Source organism: Wyeomyia smithii, chromosome 1 (assembly GCF_029784165.1).
Source record: "Wyeomyia smithii strain HCP4-BCI-WySm-NY-G18 chromosome 1, ASM2978416v1, whole genome shotgun sequence".
NCBI lineage: Eukaryota > Metazoa > Arthropoda > Insecta > Diptera > Culicidae > Wyeomyia > Wyeomyia smithii.
In genome coordinates, this window is record NC_073694.1 from 32,085,152 (window position 1) to 32,107,614 (window position 22,463).

At 36.3% G+C, this 22,463-nt stretch overlaps 1 protein-coding gene across 1 annotated transcript; it reads left to right on the forward strand.

Moving 5' to 3' along the window:
* Positions 1-19,687: 19,687 nt before the first annotated feature.
* On the forward strand, positions 19,688-21,478 carry LOC129732062 (CLIP domain-containing serine protease B4-like). The gene is made up of 3 exons (XM_055692549.1): positions 19,688-19,817; positions 19,878-20,576; positions 20,627-21,478. The coding sequence occupies exons 1-3, from the start codon at positions 19,739-19,741 to the stop codon at positions 20,941-20,943; spliced, it is 1,095 nt and encodes a 364-aa protein (XP_055548524.1). The 5' UTR covers positions 19,688-19,738; the 3' UTR covers positions 20,944-21,478.
* Positions 21,479-22,463: the final 985 nt, after the last annotated feature.

Genomic DNA, 22,463 nt, shown 5'->3' on the forward strand with positions numbered 1-22,463 from the left:
CGATGACGATGCGGTGTGGCTACCGGTTTCGCGAATCCGCCGACGAAGGGTGCTTCGGTGTGGTCATTTGCGTAAAGTGCAATATCCTGTCAAGAGCTCGTTACGGTGGCTAATTAATTTGGGGAATTGTGATTGCCAACTGGTGCTTCCAAAAGTCCGATGAAAAAATAGTGTATTAAAAATAATGCTCCAACAAAATCGGCTCTTTTCCGGATAAGTAAACTCCAAACATCTTCCAAACTCTCAGTTAGACGGCTCGGTTCCAACAGGACACTCAATTAGCCCGATCCATCAATATTGTTCAGCGAACGTTTCCCCGTGCCCACGAACGAGTAAGCAAAATTTCAATCCCGTTCATCCCGATTCGCTTCCGCCCGGGAGAAAACTTTTACCCTGACGTAGAACGACGCCACCTCACCCCACCGAAGCCACGGCGAGGATCGTTTTGTTCTAACAAATCCCATAACTAATTAAAAGTTTGTAAAATCTTGATGAGACGAAAATTTCATCGACTTTTATCCGGTTGCTACTTGCTTGCTTAATAAGTTTAGCCGTTCCGGAACCTGTACACTTGCGTTCGTTCGGCACTCGGCTCCAGGGGACTGGCTGGTGGTGAATGGGTCATCGTCGTAAACGTCGATAGAAATTAGACGGTGCAACGGTATTTTATCCAGCAGAGGTCGACCACACTAAATAGTAGAACACTAATTTTGGGTTGCGTTCGCTTTCCCGCCCTAGAGCGCCATCGTCGGAGGGTCGCCCATGCGTTCAAACCGCAAACGCCATTGCTGCTGCTGCTGTCGTTGTGGTTAAAGCAAGCAGCCGTTTATCAGATGATTATCTGCACAAGCCGGGGTTCCGGACAGCGTAGCGGCCAGCTTAGTACACCAGCATTACTAACCGCAGTGTGTCCAATATCGCTTGGGTTCGGTAGGTTGAACAAGGTTAATTTGCCCTGCCTAACTCAGCTAGGCGACATTAAACGAGTCACTTCAGTAGTATTAAAAAAAAAATTCTTTTTTAGGAGCCTATATCTCCAAAGTGGTTGAACTTATTTGAACGCTGCCATTCGAAAGTTTACTTGTACGTTGAGAAGAGAGTTTTCTGTCATGGTAGTTTAGACGCAATACTACATCTTCCCTCATTCTGTAAAAACTGAAATGATCATGTAACGTTGAGGAAGTAAGGCTTCAAATACCACAATCTTAATTTTAAGCTTAATGAATCTCATTAGTTAAGGGTTTGAGAAGTAACCCGTTTTTTTTTTCAACACTAATTCTGTCCAAATCGGTTAGGTAGTTTATGTGATATTTAAGTTTCGTGATTTTCACATTTGATTCGTAGCACCTAATCTAAAAGTTTGATTATTATGAAATTCGTTAGCAACCTATGGGGCCACTAGACCTTTCATTTGACACTAAGATTGTGAGAATCGGTCCAGTTTAAGCCGCGTAACACTTATCTAAAGAAATCTTGAAGTAGAGTAGTAGAGTAGAGAAAAATATTTCACACTGAAGTTAGACGGATGGCAAAAAGCATGTGTTTTTGACAAAACAAGGCAGAGCTTTACCGAAGGAAGTACCCGCTGGCGAGAATTATGTCCGATGGTCGCACCATCCAATAATAAAATGATTTGTTTGTCCTGAAACAAACTGTTATAGAGCTCATGTATAGTATCCTGTCGACCGTGTTAGGGAAAGCAAGCACAAAGCAATAAATCAGAGGTCGAAGCAAGTGTTTCAACGAGGCTTGACAGTTTTCAATAGTACAATAGATCTTACAATATAATGCATTTAGACGGATGCGTAGATACCACTGGACGACAAAAGAGAAAAAAATATGCGGCCCGAACGCTCAAAATAGTTGCTTTTAAAAAAATAAGAGCTTTTTAACCATTCCTGTGAATTTTAAAGCCCCTAGTGTATGCATAAATGCGTGAGAGTGTCGTAGTAAAACCGAAATTTCTCTGAGTATATTGCTTACTGACCAAGAAAACAGTTATCAAATACCTTCTCTACATGTTATTCTAACTTTCTAGTGCTTAAATTCACGTAATCTATTTTTATAAGAAAAATAATGTTTTCCCTGTATGACACCATTGTGTCTTATTATCATTTGTCTATGAGTCCGTGATGTTGTCAAAACAGTTCAAAATTAGGTCGAAAGCCGGGCTGTCGAAAGCAGATGTGCACAATACTCATTGGGATGGATCAAGGTTGCAAATCATCATACAAATACAAATTTAAAGTGCAATACGCCAAGCGGCTAGCTAGTTGACTTCCGATAAGTTTAGGATTTACGAGGACTCAAATGGAATCAATGAAATTTTGTTCTGAACCTTTGCTATAAAATTTTAACACATTAATATGACGATAAACCACTCTAATATTCATAGCCAAGCAACGACATCTAGTTCTGATGTGATTGAGAAAATCGATAAATTCTACACTTTTTAATAGATGGCAATACAAAAACATTTGCGCTCACTACTGGTGTGATTTATTAGCGGAAATTAGCGGCCGTGTTTCAATGCTCGCCGGGTTTGTCACTTCAACGTTATGTTTGAGAGAAAACTCATTTATGTCTCTGAAAAGTGTTTTGTTTTAGGGGCACCAAAATTCATAGGAATGGTGATGAGGCTATAATCTTTTATTTTTTCCAGTTTGAGCTCTAGGGCTCAACCTGTGTTTACCAGTTAAATTTTCCAATCAATTGCTGCATCAACGGAGGAAATGAGTTGAAAACTAAACGACTTATAAGCAGACAGTATGTGAGTAGAGGAAGAACGAAAAATAAGCGAACTGGAAATGTGATACAGATTTGGAAAAATATAACGCATCCCGACGGGACTTGAACCCGCAATCTCCCTGTTTCCGGCATGGTGTTTTGACCAATTAAACTACGGGGGACGGTGGTACTGTTCCACAATCTATATCGTATCACATTCCGCTGTCGACTTATTCTATTGCTCATCCCTAACTACACACACTGCTGTGCAAGGGTTATTTATAGACTGAAATGAATGTCTCATCACACACAGAAGAGTCAGCTGATGCTGATAACTCTTATAGACCTGTGTGATCGAGACTAAAGTCAGTCTGCGTCAAAACACCATGCCGGAGACAGGGAGATTGCGGGTTCAAGTCCCGTCGGGATGCGTTATATTTTTCCAAATCTGTATCACATTTCCAGTTCGCTTATTTTTCGTTCTTCCTCTACTCACATACTCTCTGCTTAATGAACTTGCGTGTTAACGGGAAAAAGCCGATGTTAAAAATAAAAATTCAGTTCGAAAAAAGACTTATAAGCGTTTGAAATTGGACATATTTTTGCCCTGTTCCGTTTTTAGATTTTCATTTTATATTCTGATGTGACTACCCCTCAGAGACGTAGCTCTACATAAAAAATCTCTCTGGGTCTAGCCCGTAGAAACATCTGTACAAAGTTTAAGCCAGTGTAAAAATGGTCTGTCAAAATCGTTGTCCTATGTGGCGTGGAATTGAACAAAAGCGTTTTCTCCTTTCTGAGCTTAACTGTGCATAACTTTCAGTTTTGATTTTGACGTAGAACTACGTCTTTCAGGAAGTTAGGCTACATAAGGGTGTAAATTGAAAATCTAAAAACGGTAACAGGGAAAAATATGTCCAATTTCAAATTCTGATAAGTCGGTTAGTTTTTTAATGGATTTTTTTTGTTCTTACATTAATTGATTGGAAAATCATCTATGAATCCGCCCAAATGCTGAAAATTGTAATTTGATTATTCAAATTACTGTATTATTGAAAATTTTCAATCTTTTTTGAAACGCAGATTTCGACCTCTGATTGGTCGCTTGATGCTTGCTTTCTTTAGCACGATCTACAGAATTATATACCTAGTAAACCGGAATGTTCTATTTGGACTTATATCGTTCTTGGTAAGAAAGAGACTTTTTTCTTGAAATCAGGTAAATAAAAAACTAAGTAATATAAAATAGCAAGTTTACAAAAATTCCCATTTTACATTGCAGCTTTCTCGGGACTTTAAGCATGGAGTTGTACAATAGGGTGTTTAAATTTTTTCAACTCTTCCACTGTATTTTGTATGAATTTTTTTGTGTCACTTGTAGCAAAATTGTAATAATTTAGGATTTGCTCAAAAATTTTCAGTTGAGCTTAGTTGGGGCAGATTATCGTGGTTTGAGTTCTTTTGTATCATTGGTATCGAAAAATGCTCCATTTCGTCCAAAGATCGAACCAATCAGTTTAATAGTAGATGGCCACTAGGACGGCCCTAACTAAGCAGTAAGTGATATCAGAAGCGGTAGTAGTAGCAGCGTCAGCGGTAGATGCAGCGGCACTACTTCTTCCTATAGTAAAAAGCTGCTTCTTAACAGTAGCGGTATTATCAGCGGTAGGTACATTGGCCAGCTCTGCCGTATTTTGGCAACACACAAACGGGGATGTTGGCAATCAAAGTTTGTCGGTTATCAAATTTTCAGTGTGAAAACAGCTTTTCACTGTGTTTGACACATTTAGACATTTGACATCATTTCTATGTCTCAGAACGAACTGAATTTTCTTTTCCTTCGTCAATAAGCAATATCCAGCCTCGGTGTAATAAAATGTTGCGTAACTGAGTGCGAAATCGTTTTTTATCGGCTTCCATATGACAATAAAACGCCTTGAAAATTGATAAGCCTTTATAATGCAAACACTGGATTATTGAAAATGGTCAAACCTTGTTGAAACGCAGATTTGATATAATTGGTCTTTTAATACTCGCTTTCCCTAACATGGTCGACAGAATTATATACCTAGTAAACCGGGTATGCACTCTTTGGGTTATATAAAAGCTGGTTTATGTTTCAAGAAGTCAATTTATTAGCGCATGGCCACTAGGACGGTCCTAACTAATCAGCAGCGGGTAGCAGAGTTGCCAATAAAATTTTCGATTTAACTGGAAAAAGGCTGAAGAAAAAACTGGATTCCAAATAAATTAAAAAAAGCAAAAAAATGATTGGGAGAGCACTTTTCTGTTATGGGGATTAAATTCAGTTTCAGTTTTGAATACAGCAACTAAAGAGATAACTTTTCACAAATAATTACTCATTTTAATCAGAACTGTTTTGTTTCGGGCTTACATTTTGTTGAAATAATGAACTGAAAAATTTCCTCTAACAACAGCAAAACCCAAAATTACGCAATCAATCTATCTTAAAATTAAGAAAATAGAGCATTTACATTTACTTTTATCTTAAACAAAAGTATCAACGCAACATTCCCCTCCGTTACATCAGTGAAGTTTAAATTTCAATTATTTCTGACTTCACTATCTTCTAATATCTAATTCTTCTAACAATTTTTTAACTGCTACGTCTCAGAACATAAATAGAAGATTTATTTATTTATCTCTTATGGTCTGGTAAAATCTCTTTGTTTGGTTTTATCTTAACTATGTCATGCAGTCTTTTATTTGACCGGGTTTCGTGCGAGAAGATAGAATACTGAAAATGCTGTTAAGAATTGTCATAACAATCAATCTACAAAATTTACGTTTTAAAAATATTTCCGAAAACCAATCGGAGCTTGAGTGAATAAAAACTGGAACCCCCGAACAAGCAGCAGAAGTTAGTTAGGGCCAGGAGATGTTAGGTGTACTGGGCCACGGTGTCAAAATTTCGACTATTATCAAATTTTCATGTACCTCTGATTTTTTTTCGCAAAAATGTTGCCAACTGGATAAGAATCAAGGATCGGGAAGTTAAAAAATATTTCATCGGCGATTTTTTGAAAAATTTGGATTTTTTAATTTTTTTAGCCCAAAAATTCCCTCTAACTTCACTAATGTCAGTCATATTAACATAGTCAGCAACCAGTGCATTTGAGGGTAGTGCAGTGTCATTTAATTTCAAAAAATTAACAATCAAGTCAGTCATTTTACCACAGACAAACAGACGTACCACTCCATACAAAATTCTAAAAAAATGTGGTTCCGAATATTTTGTGCGACACGTACTGGACATATTCCGCAAATGATAAACTTTCAGCCTTTCTGCTGTATTAATCACTATAAAATTCATCAATTAACCTCTAATTAGCCCGTTCATTTGATACCAATATTGTTCAAATCGGTTGTGTACTTTCTGAGATAATAAAGTTTCGTGATTTTCACATTTCTATACATTAAAGACGAAGTTACAGTCCGATTACAGCACAATTCAATAGGGTGTCATGAGGCAACTAGACCTTTCATTTGACACTAATTTTGTAGAAATCGGTTCAACCATCTCTGAGAAAAGTGAGTGAGTTTATGTAGTCTTCTGAATATGTTTCTTTTCATAGCTGGATTTCACATTTTTCTAACATAACAGGCAAAGTAATAGTCCGATTGCAAAAAAAAAAATCAATAGGCTCTTATGGGGTAATTAGACTATCCAAATGACACTGGTTTTGTGGAAATCGGTTCAGCCATCTCTGAGAAACATGAGTGAGATTAAACTCTCTCCAGAACACGTTTCTTTAAATAACTTCTGAACCACACGTTCAATCTTCATGAAACTCAAAAGTTAAGGGTTTTTTAAGTAGCTCGTTCATTTAAAACCAATTTTGTTATAATCGGTTGAGTAGTTTCTGAAATAATGATGTTTCTTGATTTTCACATTTTTAAACATAACCTCTAAACTTAAAATCCGATAGCAATGAAATTCAATAGGGTCTTATGGGGCAACTAGACCTCTCATTTGCAAATAATTTCATGACGATCGGTCCAGCCATCTCTGAGAAAATCGAGTGAGATTGGGAGAGCGTTACATACACACACACATACACACATACACACACATACACACACACACACATACAGAAAATGCTCAGCTCGTCAAACTAAGTCGATTGATATACGAGATTCGACCCTTTGGAGCACTTTCATACCTTTGGTTTTTCCAGTGATTGCTATACCTTTCTAGGAGAAAGGCGAAAATGTTTCTAAAGATTCATAGTAATTTTATCGAAGTCCGTATAAATACTAACTGGGCACTAGAGGGTTGAGGGCTTCGCTGATGACTTCGACATCATAGCACGAAACTTTGCGACGGAAACCGAGGAAACCTACACCAGACTAAAAGCCAAAAGCTAAGCGTATTGGACTGCTGATCAATCCGTCAAAAACAAACTATATGAAGTGAAGAGGCTCCAAGAAGAATAATGTTAGCCTCTCACCCCGGATCATCGTAGACGACGATGAGCTTTGCTACTTGCACTTCCGAAGACGCTGAGATCAAATCGAGTATGCCGCCGTACGACCGGTGGTCCTCTATGGGCTAGAGACTACAACACATCAGAGGACCTCAGCGCTCTTGGTTTTTTATTTAAAATACTCTGTAACTCTCCCAGATGATCTCGAGGTACGATGCTGGTCTAACAAGCCAGTCGTCGTAGGTTCGAGTCTCGGCTCGGAAGAGACTGTTAGTGTCAGTAGGATCGTAGCGCTAGCCCCACAATTGTCCTGTACACTAAACAGTCGGCTGCGAAGTCTGTGTATAAATAAACAGAAGGTCAAGTTCCGAATCTGAATGTAGCACCAACGCTTTGCTTACTCTGTAACTCTGCACCCAATGAGAATAGGAATTTTGTTTGTTCAGCAAAGTCTCATACTTTGCTAAAATGTGATATAACTTTGCAAGGGATAGTTCAGGAGATTTATAATCTTTGGCAAAAAAGTATGTTTTGTGTGCCCCAACAATTTTTTCCAACAATGCTTTCGGGTAAAATGCTGCGAACAAAATTGAAGTACAAATATCTAAATTTTATGTAAGTATAAGGATTTTTATTTATTCAAAAAAGTTTCATGTCTCAACTAAACTAACAAAGTTTCATATTTTTAAATTTACTAATATTTTCCTTAATAAACCATTCCTCTATTTCTTAACACAAAAAAGTTAGTTTTTTGAATTGTAGTGTAGTAGAATTTTTATAATTTTTGACAATTTACGATTATGCGGGTCATTCATACAAACAATTGTTTCGAAGACACTATTAAGCTAAGATAAAGCTAAGATGTTCCACTTTTTGCCTTATTGGACCACTGTGCGTTCTGAGCTCAATTTGAGTTAATTTTATTTCTTTGGTCTTTAGAAATGTGTTTTAGTGCAATTTGGGCAATTTCTTGTCTTTGACCTTTTCAGATCTTTAGAATTGGGCTTTAGACATTTTGTGCCTAATTTGGGATCAGTTTCGATCAGGCTTCTTCCGTTCTCTTGATTTTTGCTAAAATTTCCTTCTCTACCTGCCAAACCCCTTGGAGAACTTGGGCTTTCTCTCACACAGAGTGAGTAATTACCCACATTTAGGCGTAGAGTATTCTAGTAGTTCCTTTTCACTCTCAATCGTCGCGTGTTAGGGGTAAACATTTGTTTGCTCTCTCAGTTCAAGAGGGAGTAGTTTTCGTAAGCTTCTTCTTTGCTAGAAGAGAAGTTGGCCAAATATCAAAACATTTAGGTTCACATTGAAGCCACATCCTAACCGTTTTCGAATTTAATATTATAGAAAATATTCACAACTCACCATGGGTGCGTATTCTGCAGAAAGTTCGATTTTATACTGTTTTTTTGCCGCACACCAGAGCAATGAGAACGGTAACGCAATGCTCAGTTGATCGCCGAGTAATTGATTCCACTTTTCTTGCGTGCGTGGATGAGCAATTTACAAGGGTTTCACTGGGTATTTGCTCTGTAAAATTAGGAACGTTTTTTCGTCCGAGAAACTATTACTCTGCGCTCTCTCTACAGCAGATGGTGTGATGCACATTGAATGTAAGCTCACAGTTGTTAAGAGGGAAGAAAACTGTTTTCTCTTTAAGATGAAGATGAGCAAAACAAGGCCTGGTTTCGATTCATACTTGCTTAGCTTTATGAAGCATGTTTTGGCCATACTGTGCTCAATTTCAGGTCATTTGATTTATTTTTCCTCCTTTGGCCATCAGCAGTGATTTTCGCATATTTTATTTTAGACAAAGTTTGAGATCGAAATAAGAGGAGATCATTATATGAGCGTATCACTTACATCAATTGTGCGGAGTACCGAATAACACCTGAGAAATATCATAATAGATCAAATGTTTTTGATCGCTGTGATGAGTCCGTACAAAGATAAAAGAGAAGATTAATACTTCTTACTTGTATATAATTATTAACACAATTCCTACATGCCTTGACGGTAAAAAAAAAACGAGACTAAATAAACATGAACCAGAAAACTTTCCTGTGGCGTCTGATATTTCATTTGAATCGGATCCAGGCTAAGCTTTCACATTCAGCTGACGTGTTTTTCATAACTGCTATCATACTAAACGAAAACTATATCATTTAGTGTACATCAACTGGCAGCATGCGTAGCACTCTCGCTGCTGCATTTTCCAACCTCTCCCCACCGCTTTTCACCAACCCATCTAGGCTACACATGATGATCCCTTTGATCTACAATGACCAACAATATATGCGCTCAATAACAAACGACAAGTATCACTTTGATCGATTCGTCCTGTCATCCCTCTTGTGTTCTTCACCGCGCCGGATTCCTACCGGAGGCGGTTATTTTCCTCGATTGTTCGTCGAAACATGGCACCGATTTGCCGCTTCCGGAGGTCCCTATTTGTTCCGCTTCCGTTGCCGGGGTACACCGGGAAAATGCCAGAGCAGAGAGCATATGCCGCATCAAGAGAGAAACAACCGTACGGATGAATATTTGTAGTCCTTCCATTGACGATGTTTGTGTATGTGTGCTAATCCGATTTATTCAAATAAAGGCTACAATGACAACAATAGTGTGCTTTTCCTACTCGGTGGTGCTCCGTTCGCAGATGCCGGAAGGGAAGGACTCGCTAACACAATGGTGCTGCTTGCCGAGCGGTGTCAGTGATGGTGGTAACAACAATAGGGAGGAAAGTGATCCCGTTCCGGAAGTGATGTTTAGGGTACGGCTGGGTGTGTGGTGGTAAATCAAATATTTCATTAAATAAAAAGTCGTCATTGATTGCACACCGAACGAAGCGCCAACCGTTGGTGTGGGGCGTACACACGAGGGTGGGGGAAAATAGAGTAAGCACTACTATGCACCGTGCTGTCTGATGGATGATGATGCGCCTGCCGGGCCCTGCAGGGGCGAAAGAGAAAGCACATTTGATTTTTCGGATAATTCCGTTAACAACCAATCCAGTGATTGATGACTTCCGAATTAAATTGAGAGCAATAAATTATATTATTTGGACAGGATGAGCAAAGCTGGTTCGGTGTGTTCTGTGCGAAAGAAGTGATGCCATCCGGTTAGTTGACTGTTGTTGGGTGGGAGATAAGTTTGATGGGAGTCTTTTTGGTTAACAGTCTGCTGAAATATGTAATAAATTATATATTAATAGGGCTTTATTCTGCTTGGCAATGTAGGTTTTTTTCGGAAGAAATGTTTATCAACTCACAGATTTTATTCTCCAAGAAGTAATGGTCTATTTTCTTTTGTAGTGCATGAACTTTCATGGCGGAACACTTAGATTGTTTAATGGTGGTGCAGAGATATTTCGTACGATACTTTTAGCTAAATCGAAAGAGCAGAAGGAAACACTAGTTACGCCATTTAGAAGTATTTTAGCATTCCAAGCATTCTTAACATATTTAGTTTTTTTGCTCTTCTTGCATTCCCAGAATTTATCTCTCGTTTACTTTATTTAAATGATTTTCTATTTTGGAGTTCTTATATCAATTTTCTGGTGAAATTTGATTGAAAACACAAGGCTAGTACCATGTCAAGTGCCCTCCTTTCTCACCAAACAACTCAATTCGATCGGAACTGATTTTCCTACAAGCGATGTCTTCAAACATTTAGAACCCTGGCGAAATTACCGCAAACGAAGCACAAACTGGCTGCCAAAAATCTTCTACTAATAGTTCCCCGATGGTATTCTTCTCTAGACACCCGCATAGCTGCCTGTGAATCGCTTTTTAGTGCCTTTTCTCCGAAGGCGGGCTCTTAACAAGGACTTGGCTGCTAAGCAGCGGAATTAAATCTCCTTCCGTAAGCATATTAGCGCGATAATAGAGAGATTGAAGCTACCGAGTCTCGTCGTTCGCCGCCGTCGACTCGACTCGACTCGACCGGGCTGTTGTCCCTTACCCAGGGTGGGTCATTCGGTGCCGTTGTACCACAGACTGTAAGCAGCCGAAGGATGCTTTCAATAATCAGTTATCACACATTACACACCATCGGAGCTACAATCCAGCTTAAATCTCACCGCCTTTTGGTGATCATTTCCTCTCTCCGGGCAAGGGTTTGGAATAGAAGCAGACAGCAGCCTGTGCTAGGAAGCGAACTCAGCTAATCTAAGACCAGCAGCAAAGGATGCAGTTTGACTCGGCCATGTGTGCACTTTTTTAAGGCAAAAAAAAACTATCGAAAACTGAGAGTGTCTTTGCGTATGGCGAAAGTGTGTGTGTGTTCATATGTATGTGTGCAATTGAGCGGAATAGGTTTGCAAGTTTAGGCTAAAGCATTCGTGTGACTCGTGCTTCGAGGCGAAAAAAATACGCCAGCGGTAATACATTAGTCTACTCCACTGACACTGGAAATTTATGTTTTTTCCTCTTATCGAATTTCCTTTTCATTACTTCTCCTAACCGGAGGGTAGATGTTCTTGTGTTCCGAGCACTGCTTTCTCTCTCTCTCTCTCTCTGTGTCTCACCGGAGAACATCCGAATGTTCGCAAAACTTATGTCATCCTGGCCCCGGGAGCGATAACATGCCAGACAGCTGCATAAATAGTTGATGATTGATCACTGAATAGGAGCGAAGGTAGCTTCAAGTAATGTAATTGTCTGCGAAATAGTGCCTCTTCGATTCGATAAAGAAATGTTTTTATGTATGGAAAAATTCAGAAGCCTAATTGAAAAGGTTTGAGCCATATTTGATGTCAATTTTTAAAAGAATTTTCCGGCAATTCAGCGCTAAGTTTTGGAAAATTTCCTGTTGAGGTTTTTTTCACTAAAAACGGTTTCTTGGGGATTCTAAGCTTAACTCATGAACATTTAAAATCATTTTTTCAGTATTTACTCAACTATTCTGAGATTCTTCTGGGTCATTTTGGCCTTCAGAAAAGTATTTCTGGATTCTGAGCCTAATTTTAAATAATTTTCTTTTTTTGGCTTCGATGGTCTTTGCTGGTCTTTGTAGCTTTGTTTCGGTAATTTCGAGCTCTATTTGAGGTTATTTTTTATTTTGTTCTTTTTTGACCTTTAATTCATAAGAGGCCATCCACATTCCACGTGGACAGCTTTGGAGGGGGGGGGGGGTCCATGCAAAATTTTTGGAATTTATATGGGCAGATGTCCACGAAGGGGGAGGGGGGTCAAAATCGGTAAAAATATGTCTACGTGGAATGTGGATGACCCCTTATTATTTTGGTATACTCTGGCTTTCAAAAGGTTTTTTTTGAGATTCTATTATTTTCTATTGTGATTTATTGGCCTTCAGAAGCATTTTTGATTCTTTCTTCTAATCTTTGTTGGCACTTGCAGCGTTGAACAGTGATACGAGAGCTTTGAATGATGAATTTTTTTCATCGATTTTTCAAATACTGGTTTTATTGATTTACAACCTTCAGAAAAAATTTAGTCTATGAAAAGTTAACTGAAAAATAACAAAAAAAAAATTAGTTCGGAAATCTGCCACTAGTGACACTGCGAAATCTAAACATTTAGCCTTGAAATGGTGTCTTAGGCAAAGTTTTGGAAAATACTGTCACAAAAAAAACATTTCTGAACACATTATTCTTCTAACTTTTTTTGTTTTGGAGGTATGCAAAATGTTTTTATTAGGCTAGTCTTTGATATTAGATTTTTTGATTATCTAAAAAACTGTAAAATTTAGAAAGTAATAATGTTCAGCACATATTTGTATATCATCGAATCATATAATTTTGTGGAATACACAAAAAGATAACTTCTACAAAGACCGATTAAATATTCAAACATTTATTGCAATTTTTTCTTCCATCTGCATTCTTCATCTGCTTACATTTATCTTTTTTATCTGCTTGATATTTTGATTCTTTATTGAACCCTTTTCATCTAACAAACTATTTTTTTTATCTCGTTTAAACAGTTTTGCAAATTGCATTGAGGACATTTCTTTTTCTTTTAAACAATTTTAACACTTAGTTTTTTTTACCTTTTTAAATATTCTTAACTTTTATCGTTTACGAAAACGCTTGTGCTTCAAATTCATTCCACCATGTTGTGGTCTGTGGTATGTTATTTTATCTTTTTCTCAGGCTCTTTTGAATCAAAACAATTGTTGATCTTAACTTGTCTCGGTGAGAAAAAACCGACAACCGAGAAAAATATTCTCCTATTTTGCTATCAGTTTGTTTTTGACAGTTCTTTTATGATTCACATTTACCATACGGTGTTACCAAATATGTACGGAACGTGCTTCGCCGAAATCACAAATCGCACGCGCCTTGTATAGAATAGAGTGATGCGAATGAACAACGAGGAAAAAGAAGGGAAATGGAAACACTAGCAGGAAAAATGAAAAAAATACGTTGAAAGTGAAAATTTATATGATGAAAACAAAAATGAAAAGTAAACTGGAAAAATAAATCAAAACGACAAATAGGATAATGAAATCGGAAAGTAAAATGGAGAAAAATGACAAAAAAATAGAAAAAGGAGATGAAAATTGGACAGAGAAATGGGAAGTGGAGACAAAAATTAGAAACAAAATCCAAAAAAAAAAAAAAACAAAGATTCAACAGAGATATAGAGTATAAAATCAAAGAGTGTATAAAAAAAACAAAAACGCTAAACGGCAAGTTAAATGTGAAAAAAAGAATAAAAAACGAAACATTAAATACTAAGAAGGCAATAAAAAATTAGAAGGGAAAATAAGAAAGAAACCTGGAAAAAAGGGAGAAAAAAAATATAAACAAGGAAAATGAGTTGAGAAAACGGTTGGGAAAAGGAAATGAAACATTAAAATAGAAATGGGAGAAAGATATGGGCAAGCTAAATACAAACAACAGCATAAGATATAGGAGCAATGAATACGAGAGTAAAATGTAATAAAAATGAGAAAATAGGCATGAAAAAATAATTTCCAAAACAAAATGATGAGCGAGGGATAGAGAAAAAATTGTAGATGTAAATACTTAAAAAAAAATTATAGTAGAAAGCAACGATAATGAAAAACAATAATGTTTCAAAATAAGTAGAATGACAAAGAAAAATAGAAGAAAGTGATGCGCGTTAGAAAAAGGAATGGAGATTTGAGACGGAAAATAATGAGGAGCATGAAAAAGAAAACAGAAATAAAGTCAACAAGTAAAAGTAATAAGCGAAAGAGAATATAAAATAGAAGAGTGTACATCAAAAATCAATAACGTGAAACAGGAGAGTTTGATTTGGAAAGCAAATAGAAAACAAAATATAAGAAAAAGAAAAGTTACAGAAAATAGAAAGGGAAAAGAAAAAAATATAGTTAAGCGAAATGAGAAACGAGTTGCAACAAAAAATGCTTGGGAAATCAATGAAAAAGAAATTAGAAATTGAGATAGAAAATGAGATGAATAAAATGAAAATTACAAACCAGGCATAAAAAAAATCTGGAAAACCGAATGATGTGCAAGGGATACAAAAATTTATGGAAAAAAGGGAAGAGAAACACTAGTAAGGGAGACTGAAAAGATAGTTACGTTAAAAAGAGAAAATATATATGGCGACAAAAAAACTAGCAAGTAAAACTGGAAAGAGGAATAAAAAAGATAAACAGGATAAGGAAATCGGAAAGACAAATTGCTGAGTTAAAGACGTAAAAAAATCACAACGAAAAATAGAAGAACAAGATGAGAATTGGGAAAATTCAAAACGGAAAAATATAATTAAGAATGAGGTAAAGCAAACAGAAACAAAATTGACAAGTAAAAGTGTCAAAAGAAAAAAAGAATATAAAATTGAAAGGAATGTAAATAAATAACGTTGAACAGGGGACTAAAATGTAAAAAAAAAAGAAAACGAAACTTAAGAAATTAAAAAGGCAGTAAAAAAATTAAAAAGGAAAATGGGAAAGATAATTGAAACTAGTGAAAAGAAAAGAAAAAATATAGATAAGGGAAATGATAAATGAGTAGGGTCAGAAAATGCTTGGGAAAGTGAAGAAAAAGAAATAAAAATCAAGATAGGAAATAGGAGGCCGATATGGACAAGCTAAATATGAACAGAAGCTTAACATATAGAAGAAATTAATAAAAATAAGAAATCATAATCAAGTAAACAGAAAGTTGAGCAAGAGATGAAAATATGTACAGTAAAAAGAGAAAAATGAGGAATGGAAATGAGAAAAAATATTATATTAAAGAAGAAAAGAGTTATATGAAAAGAATGTGATAGATATGAATGTGCAACGGAAATGGAAAACTATATTATTCAAAACGATATTTAAAATAAATAAGACATAAAAATGTGGACATAAACATATAGGGACAATCTAAATAAAATAGAGAAGTGAAATGGAAGAATAAAATGGAAAAGAAGCAGCGAAAACTGAGAAAATTAAATGGATTACTCAAAACGGAAAAAAAGAAAAGAGTACAAGATAAGTAAAATGAGAAACGAATATGATACATGAAAATGGCAAAGGGCAATGTGAAAGGAATATAAGTAAAAGAACTGAATAAAATTAAACTCGCGATACTAAATACATATAAGAAAATATCCGCATGATTTGAAAAGAATTTTAGAAAAACCCGAAAAGCAAAAAAAAAAAACAGAAAATAGGAAAGAATAGAGCGATGTGAATGTAAGTAGATTACATGGAAATGGAAATATGACGAAAATGTCATTACAAAAAAAGGAAAGGGAAATTGTGTAAAGAATGCAGGAAATATGGGAAACTATAACGCTTTAAATAAATTATAGATTAATAAAGTTAGCATAAAAATTATTTACTCAATGGTGATGCGAAATGGGAAAAATGGGTAAAAGAAACGAAACCTGAGAAAACAATTGAAGTATTCAAAACGAGAACAAAACCGGTACGAGGTAAGAAACCTTAGGAATGAACATGACTCATGAAAATCACAAAGAAAAATGTGAAAGAAATATAAGGAATGGAGCTAAAAGAATAAAGTCGCGAAATTAAAAATTGATAGGAATAGTAATCGAAGGATTAAAATGGCACATTGGTAACACCGATAATGCAAAACAGGGCAGAAAATGGGAAGTGAAAAAAAAAACTAACAAAATTAAATAGTCAACGAAATTAATAATATATAAGAAAATGAAAAGGGTTGAAATAAAATAAAAGAAATGAAATAAAACGAAAGAGGAATAGGAAAAATAAACGAAAAGTGAGTCAAATTTTAAACTAATTTGAAAAAGATAAATAGAAACACGATGAAGATTATTTAGATGGGTAACAGGAATAGGAAGAAAGTGAACCGAAAAATGGGACATACAAATAGAAAGTGGTAACAAGGTTTGGAGAAGTTGAATACAATGAGAAAGATATAAAGGAAAGGAGAACGTTAAAAAAATGAGAAAGGAGAAATAAAGAATAATAAAAATAACTGGAAGTGTAAAAAACTGAAACTATTTGAGAAAAAAAATGGTTGTAAAAAAATGATGAAATAGAAGAAAAGAAAAGGACTTCACAGAAACAAAACGCAACTGACAAAGTATGAGAGAATTTAAGAAAAAGTTATAACAGTAAATGCGGCAGTAAAATTGTAACGTAAAAGAAACGTAATCGTAAAGATGATAAAAAGAAAAATGGGAACGTTATATACAAATAGTTGAAGGGAAATGGGAATAGATAGAAATAATGATTAAGCAATTGGAAAGTAACTGGGTTGTAAAAATGGGAGAAAGAAACTAGAACCAAGGAAGAGCGGAGGGAAAGAAGAAAGGTAAATTGAAAGAAAAATATATTTGAGGAAAGAGAAATATTGTGCAGAAAAGTGCAAAAGAGTGATCTATAATTACGTGTTTTGTCATCTATCTGTTTCCACCGTCATTTTACAAATGTAACAATGCTTAAAATGTCTGGAATTTTTAGATTAGTTTGATATTTTAGCATTTATGTAGTTAAAGACTTTTTATAGAATTTAGCACTCTGTAAAAATTTTATTTTTTTTGTATAGTCTTCCTCACTGCGACCAGAATCGTTGATCTATTGTGAGATATGCCCGTGTGTTTACTGTATTCCGCACTTCTATAATTAGCAATACCGCTATTGAGAAGTGGCATGCTTATTATTATTGTTTTATCCGTACTTGTGTGTAATGTGATTTTACCCTTCCTTTTTTACACGTTATCGACTCTACTATACCGAGGCTCCTTCCTCCTGCCAAATCTCGCCAATTTTAATTCCCTGGAGAAGTTTCGTCGTGCGTCCTTCTAGCCAGTGTACAGGAGAGGTGGGAGAAGCTCGAGAACAAACCCATGTTTAGAGTCCTTTTTGACATCGAATGGCCTGATTCTACTAAGATTTGAACCCGCGACCATCGGCTTGAACAAGCGGACTCTGTAACTTTGCGGCTACGCAGCTCCCCACTCTGTAGGAATGTTTGCATCTTTGAAACTTTTATAACTATAATTACTTTTCAGATATTTTAATATTCAATACGAAATTTTAAATTTTCATTTAAAATATCGGATCTAAAAATGTTTAAACACTTTAAACCCACAAATGCTCTAAATGTTAAAAATACTAATAGTACTCATAATGATTATGAAATTAAAAGTGCTTATACAATATGATGAAAATGCTGAAAATGCATCAAATATTATAAACGCTAAAAATGTTAAAAATGTTTGAATTGCAAAAAACTTAAAAAATACTAAAAATGCCGAAATTTCAAAACTTGTAATCATGCTTAAAATACTACAAATGCTAATTATACTAGAAATGATAAACATGCGTAAAGCTAAAAATGATGGAAATTCTCAAAATGATAAAACAATAAATAAAAATGATTAAAATAGTCTAAAACGATATATATACCTAAATGCTTGTAACGTTCAAAGTTCTTAAAATAAATAGAAAAGCCTTGATGCTACATTCCGAATCGGAACTTGACCTTATGTTAATCATATAGACTTCGCAGTCAATCTTTCAATGTACAGGACAATTGCGGGGCTAACCTACTGACACTAACAGTCTCTCCCGAGCTGAGACTCGAACCTACGACGACTGACTTGTTAGGCCAGCATCGTACCATGAGATAATTTGGAAGGTGAACAATTTCTAAAAATGCCAATAAATTCAAAGAAATTCTAATAATGCTAAAAATGTTAAAAATTCATAGAGATTATAATAATGCTAACGTAGCTCAAAATGTCAAAAATGTTTAATAAAAGTCTCAAATGCTGTAAATTCAACAAAGCTTTAGAATACTCAAAGTTCTGTAAATGCGAACATCAATATTGAAGATAATTTAAAAATTATTAGTAAAGATAACAAAAATCCTCAAAAATTTATAAATACATAAAAAAATCAGCAAATGGTCATTATGACCCTAGTTTTAGGTTTTAAAGTCGTTTATTCTCTTGTTTATATCAATAACCCTAGTTACTAGATTGTTGAGAGTTACTAGAGTGTTGATAATGTTGATTAATTTGGACGATTTAAGAAATGCTAGAAACATTAAAAAAGAATAGTTGAATATTAATAAATATATTTAAACGATAAATTTTCCAAAACAGGAAAAAATCTGCTAAGTGAATAAATTCTTTGATAGGATAAAAATGAAAGAAAGTGAAGTAGTTTGATAAATTAACAATACTTAAATATCGCTGAGGTTGAAATGTTGAAAATACAACAGATGATGAGTGCTACAAATTCTGAGGAATCGCCAAAGTGCCGACAATTTTTAACGTGCTTGATGTTGAATATTGAACTTCCATAGTTATATTGCTATTAAAAATATTAAGGAGATTTACACTCTTATATGTGTTATACAATTTAAAAAATTAAAGATGTTGAAACTTATACAAAATACTTGAATTGTGAATTTTAATTGTTAATCAGTGAGAAATGTTGCAATTACTGAAAATGTGTAATTAAAATGTGAATCCTTCTAAATATGTGAAAAAAGTTGGAAGTATTAAAAGTGCTTAATATTGAAATCAAGGATTTAAATTGAAATAAAAGTGACAGGAATACAAACAATCCCGAATAAACTAAAAATGCAACATGTGCTAAAAATGCTACAACATAGAAATGTTAGAAAAATTATTAATTGTCAAAAATACTAAAAAAGTAGTGTGTAATTGCAAACAACAACAATATAAATGTTCTCAATTGCATGCAAAATTTAGGTCAAGTTGAACGTGATATTTAAAAGTAAGCAGATTACACATAGCAAAGTGGTTCACTGTTCCAGTATTCTATCTAGTACGATTCCCACGAAAATAGAAAAAAAAAAATCTCTTTTTCAATGTCCACATATATGACCTGAGGAATTATCTGGCATCATGGAGATTCAAAATTGGGCATTTTTTTTAAATTTTATTATTTACGTGAAATTTAGCCAGTTTAACAAAACTTCACGTTCGTTTTGATTCAGTCTAAATAAAACGCACCAAATATGTAACCATTCTCTGGCGTTATCACCCAGAACATTTTTTTCTGTTTGAAGCTCCAAACAGTTGATAAGACATACAAAACAGAATGCCCCACTTTGCTGGTCATTTATTTTCTGCGCGCAGTTCTTCAAAATGTATCCCAAAATGATTCGCTTGGGATTTACTTTGGTGCTGCTTGGTTTGTTCCTTGAGGTCCGTGCTCAAAATGAAGGTAACATCGTCGCTGATTGAATCTTTAAAATGGTTATCTGATCAAATTCTCTCCCAGCAGTAATAGAAGAAGGAAGTATTTGCCAAGCCGGTGATGTGATTGGTCAGTGCGTAGGAATCCGTGAGTTCCCAAAGTATCTGAGCCTGCTGGGCCAGCGGAAACATTCCGATGAGGACATCCGATTCTTGCTACTGCATCAGTGCGGTTATACCAGCACTCGAAAGTTGCTCGCCTGTCGACCGGTGAAACTGAATGACCCCGGTTGTGGGCGACAGTTTAGTGATCGAATCGTCAAGGGTAAACTAGCTGGGCTGGATGATTATCCCTGGCTGGCCCTGTTTCAGTACCAGAAACCTCGTGACGAAACCGGATTTCATTGCGGCGGTGCTCTAATTAACATTCGGTACGTCCTATCGGCAGCGCACTGCTTTGTGGGACTGCGCAGTGGTTGGAAAGCGATTAAGGTTAGGCTGGGTGAGTGGGACTTCGAAGCGGAACAAGACTGCATCGAGGATGCAGGGGACCTGCATTGTGCGCCACCCGTACAGGAGTTCGAGCTGGAGGCAATTATTCCTCATGAGGATTTTTCCATTCGAGATCTAAATAAGCAGCATGATATTGCTTTGGTGTGTTTGAGCAGGGACGCCATTTTCACCAACTATGTTAAACCAATCTGTATTCCTGAGGCGGATAGTGTTAGTAGTGAGCAATTGTACAGTGGGGTTTTGCTGGCCTCTGGATGGGGAAAGACTGAGAATGGTAAGACTGCACAAATCTATGCTTTGGTTCATACTTAATTCGCGTTGCAGCATCTTCCAGCCGATATAAACTTCACACACAATTACGGGCCGTTGACTACATGGATTGTAGGGCTGCATACGCGAAAGCATTGCGCATTGAGTTGAACACCGGTCAGATTTGCGCTGGGGGTAAGAACAGTCAGGATACCTGCAATGGAGATTCCGGTGGACCGTTGATGAAGGAAGTTGCAGTGCAAGGACGGTTCTACCTGGCAGGAGTTGTGAGCTTTGGGCCAAGGCGTTGTGGTGATCAGCTTCCGGGAGTTTACACGGCAGTTGAGGAATACCTTCCGTGGATTGCTAGAAACGTGTTGGAATTTACTTAGTGTTCTGATCTTTTAGGGTTATTTTGATTAAGTACAAGCTCAACTACATTGAATGAAGGTCAAGGTTGTAATCAAGACTAATTCAAATGCAGAAAAAGAATGGTCATAGTTAGCCTTGAATATTTTAAGATGATATCATAGATCAAAAATATTACTAAGGTATACTAAGTAGTTGTTACAACATCCTAAAGTTTGAGAAATTGTCGGAGGAAAATTGTTTAAAATGTTGTAAACGCGTTATGTGCAGATTAAGCATCTGCACATACAGTTGGTTAAATTCGTAAGAATATTCAAACATTGTTGTTGTTTCAACGATTCAGAAGTTTATGTTCGGACTCCGCTTAGAAAAAAAAAATATATCAAAGACTGTTCAGGAACACTGCAACTTAGAGCAATAGGTCGATTCCATTAAGGAATTGAAAAATAATCATTTTCCAGAATTTGACCGGCGGCAGAAAGTTGGTCAACTGCGCTTTTCACCATTTAATGGGTACGTACTCTTTTGATATTAAATAAATAATTCGAGTGGACCTTCCATAAATAAACAACATCTATTGCTTCCGAGTTAGTGCCTAAAACTTTGCTCACTCACAATTAAATATTTGCCACCAGATCGTCCCTCATTGCCTTCTGCGTGCACTACTTGGTGTGAGGAAATCAAAAAAGTCCATTTTCATCTCCCTCCAGCTCCGGTTGTCGTTCTCTTGAAACTGCGTTTAATTTCCACTTTTTTGCAATCGTCGAACCACGAGCCTCTAGAAAATTGATTAGTGATGAATAAAACATCAACATTTACCATTCGAATTCACTTCCATTGAAACACACACACACACACATACACGATCTGACCGGGTGGTATCAGTTTCAATCTCTAAATAAAAGTTTCGGAAGGAATCACTTCGGGAGGAGAGCCCGCAAAAAGTGCACATCCAATCATTTCATGAAGTTCGCCACGTGTGGCTCGACGTTTTTTTCCCTGCTGCCAATTTTTCCTCATTCGTGCAGCGCGATTCCTGCAGTCTAGGCTAGGTTCCGAGTCGGGTCGAAAGTGATGAAGCGTGGTGTAAAGGGCGCGGCTTCTGATGCACCGTTCCGGAACGGCCATTACAACTCAATCAATCTTATCGGCTAGCATCCGAACGGTCAATGGTCGAAGCCGAAGCAGCTGGAGGCACTGGCAGGGATTTCGAAAGGTCATAGCGTACAGAGAAAAACGGGAGCAATTTCGAAAATGGGTTTCATTGATACGATATGGGCATCAGGAAAATTGGAAACTGCTGAGTGTGGCACTTCCAGTCAGTAGGTGCACTTAATGGTTTCAATTCAGCAATGATGATGAGTGTGCCGGCTAATTTCACTCCAGCCATGGCTTCCAGCGATGACCAATGTTGATCTAGGATCGCAATCATAATGATGTCTTCGCTTAGCAGCGGCAGTAGCAGCGAAAGAGATAGAACCGTTGACAATCGTTGGCTTTTCTGCCAATTTCAAATTCAGCAATCACGGATCTGTCCATCCAT

What these genes read in the sequence shown, in the direction of transcription:
- LOC129732062 (XM_055692549.1), top strand. Translation starts at nt 19,739, where the DNA reads ATGTATCCCAAAATGATTCGCTTGGGATTTACTTTGGTGCTGCTTGGT. An exon ending in GGTCCGTGCTCAAAATGAAG is followed by an intron (nt 19,818 to 19,877) that starts GTAACATCGTCG and finishes CTCTCCCAGCAG; the next exon opens with TAATAGAAGAAGGAAGTATT. An exon ending in ATGGGGAAAGACTGAGAATG is followed by an intron (nt 20,577 to 20,626) that starts GTAAGACTGCAC and finishes TTCGCGTTGCAG; the next exon opens with CATCTTCCAGCCGATATAAA.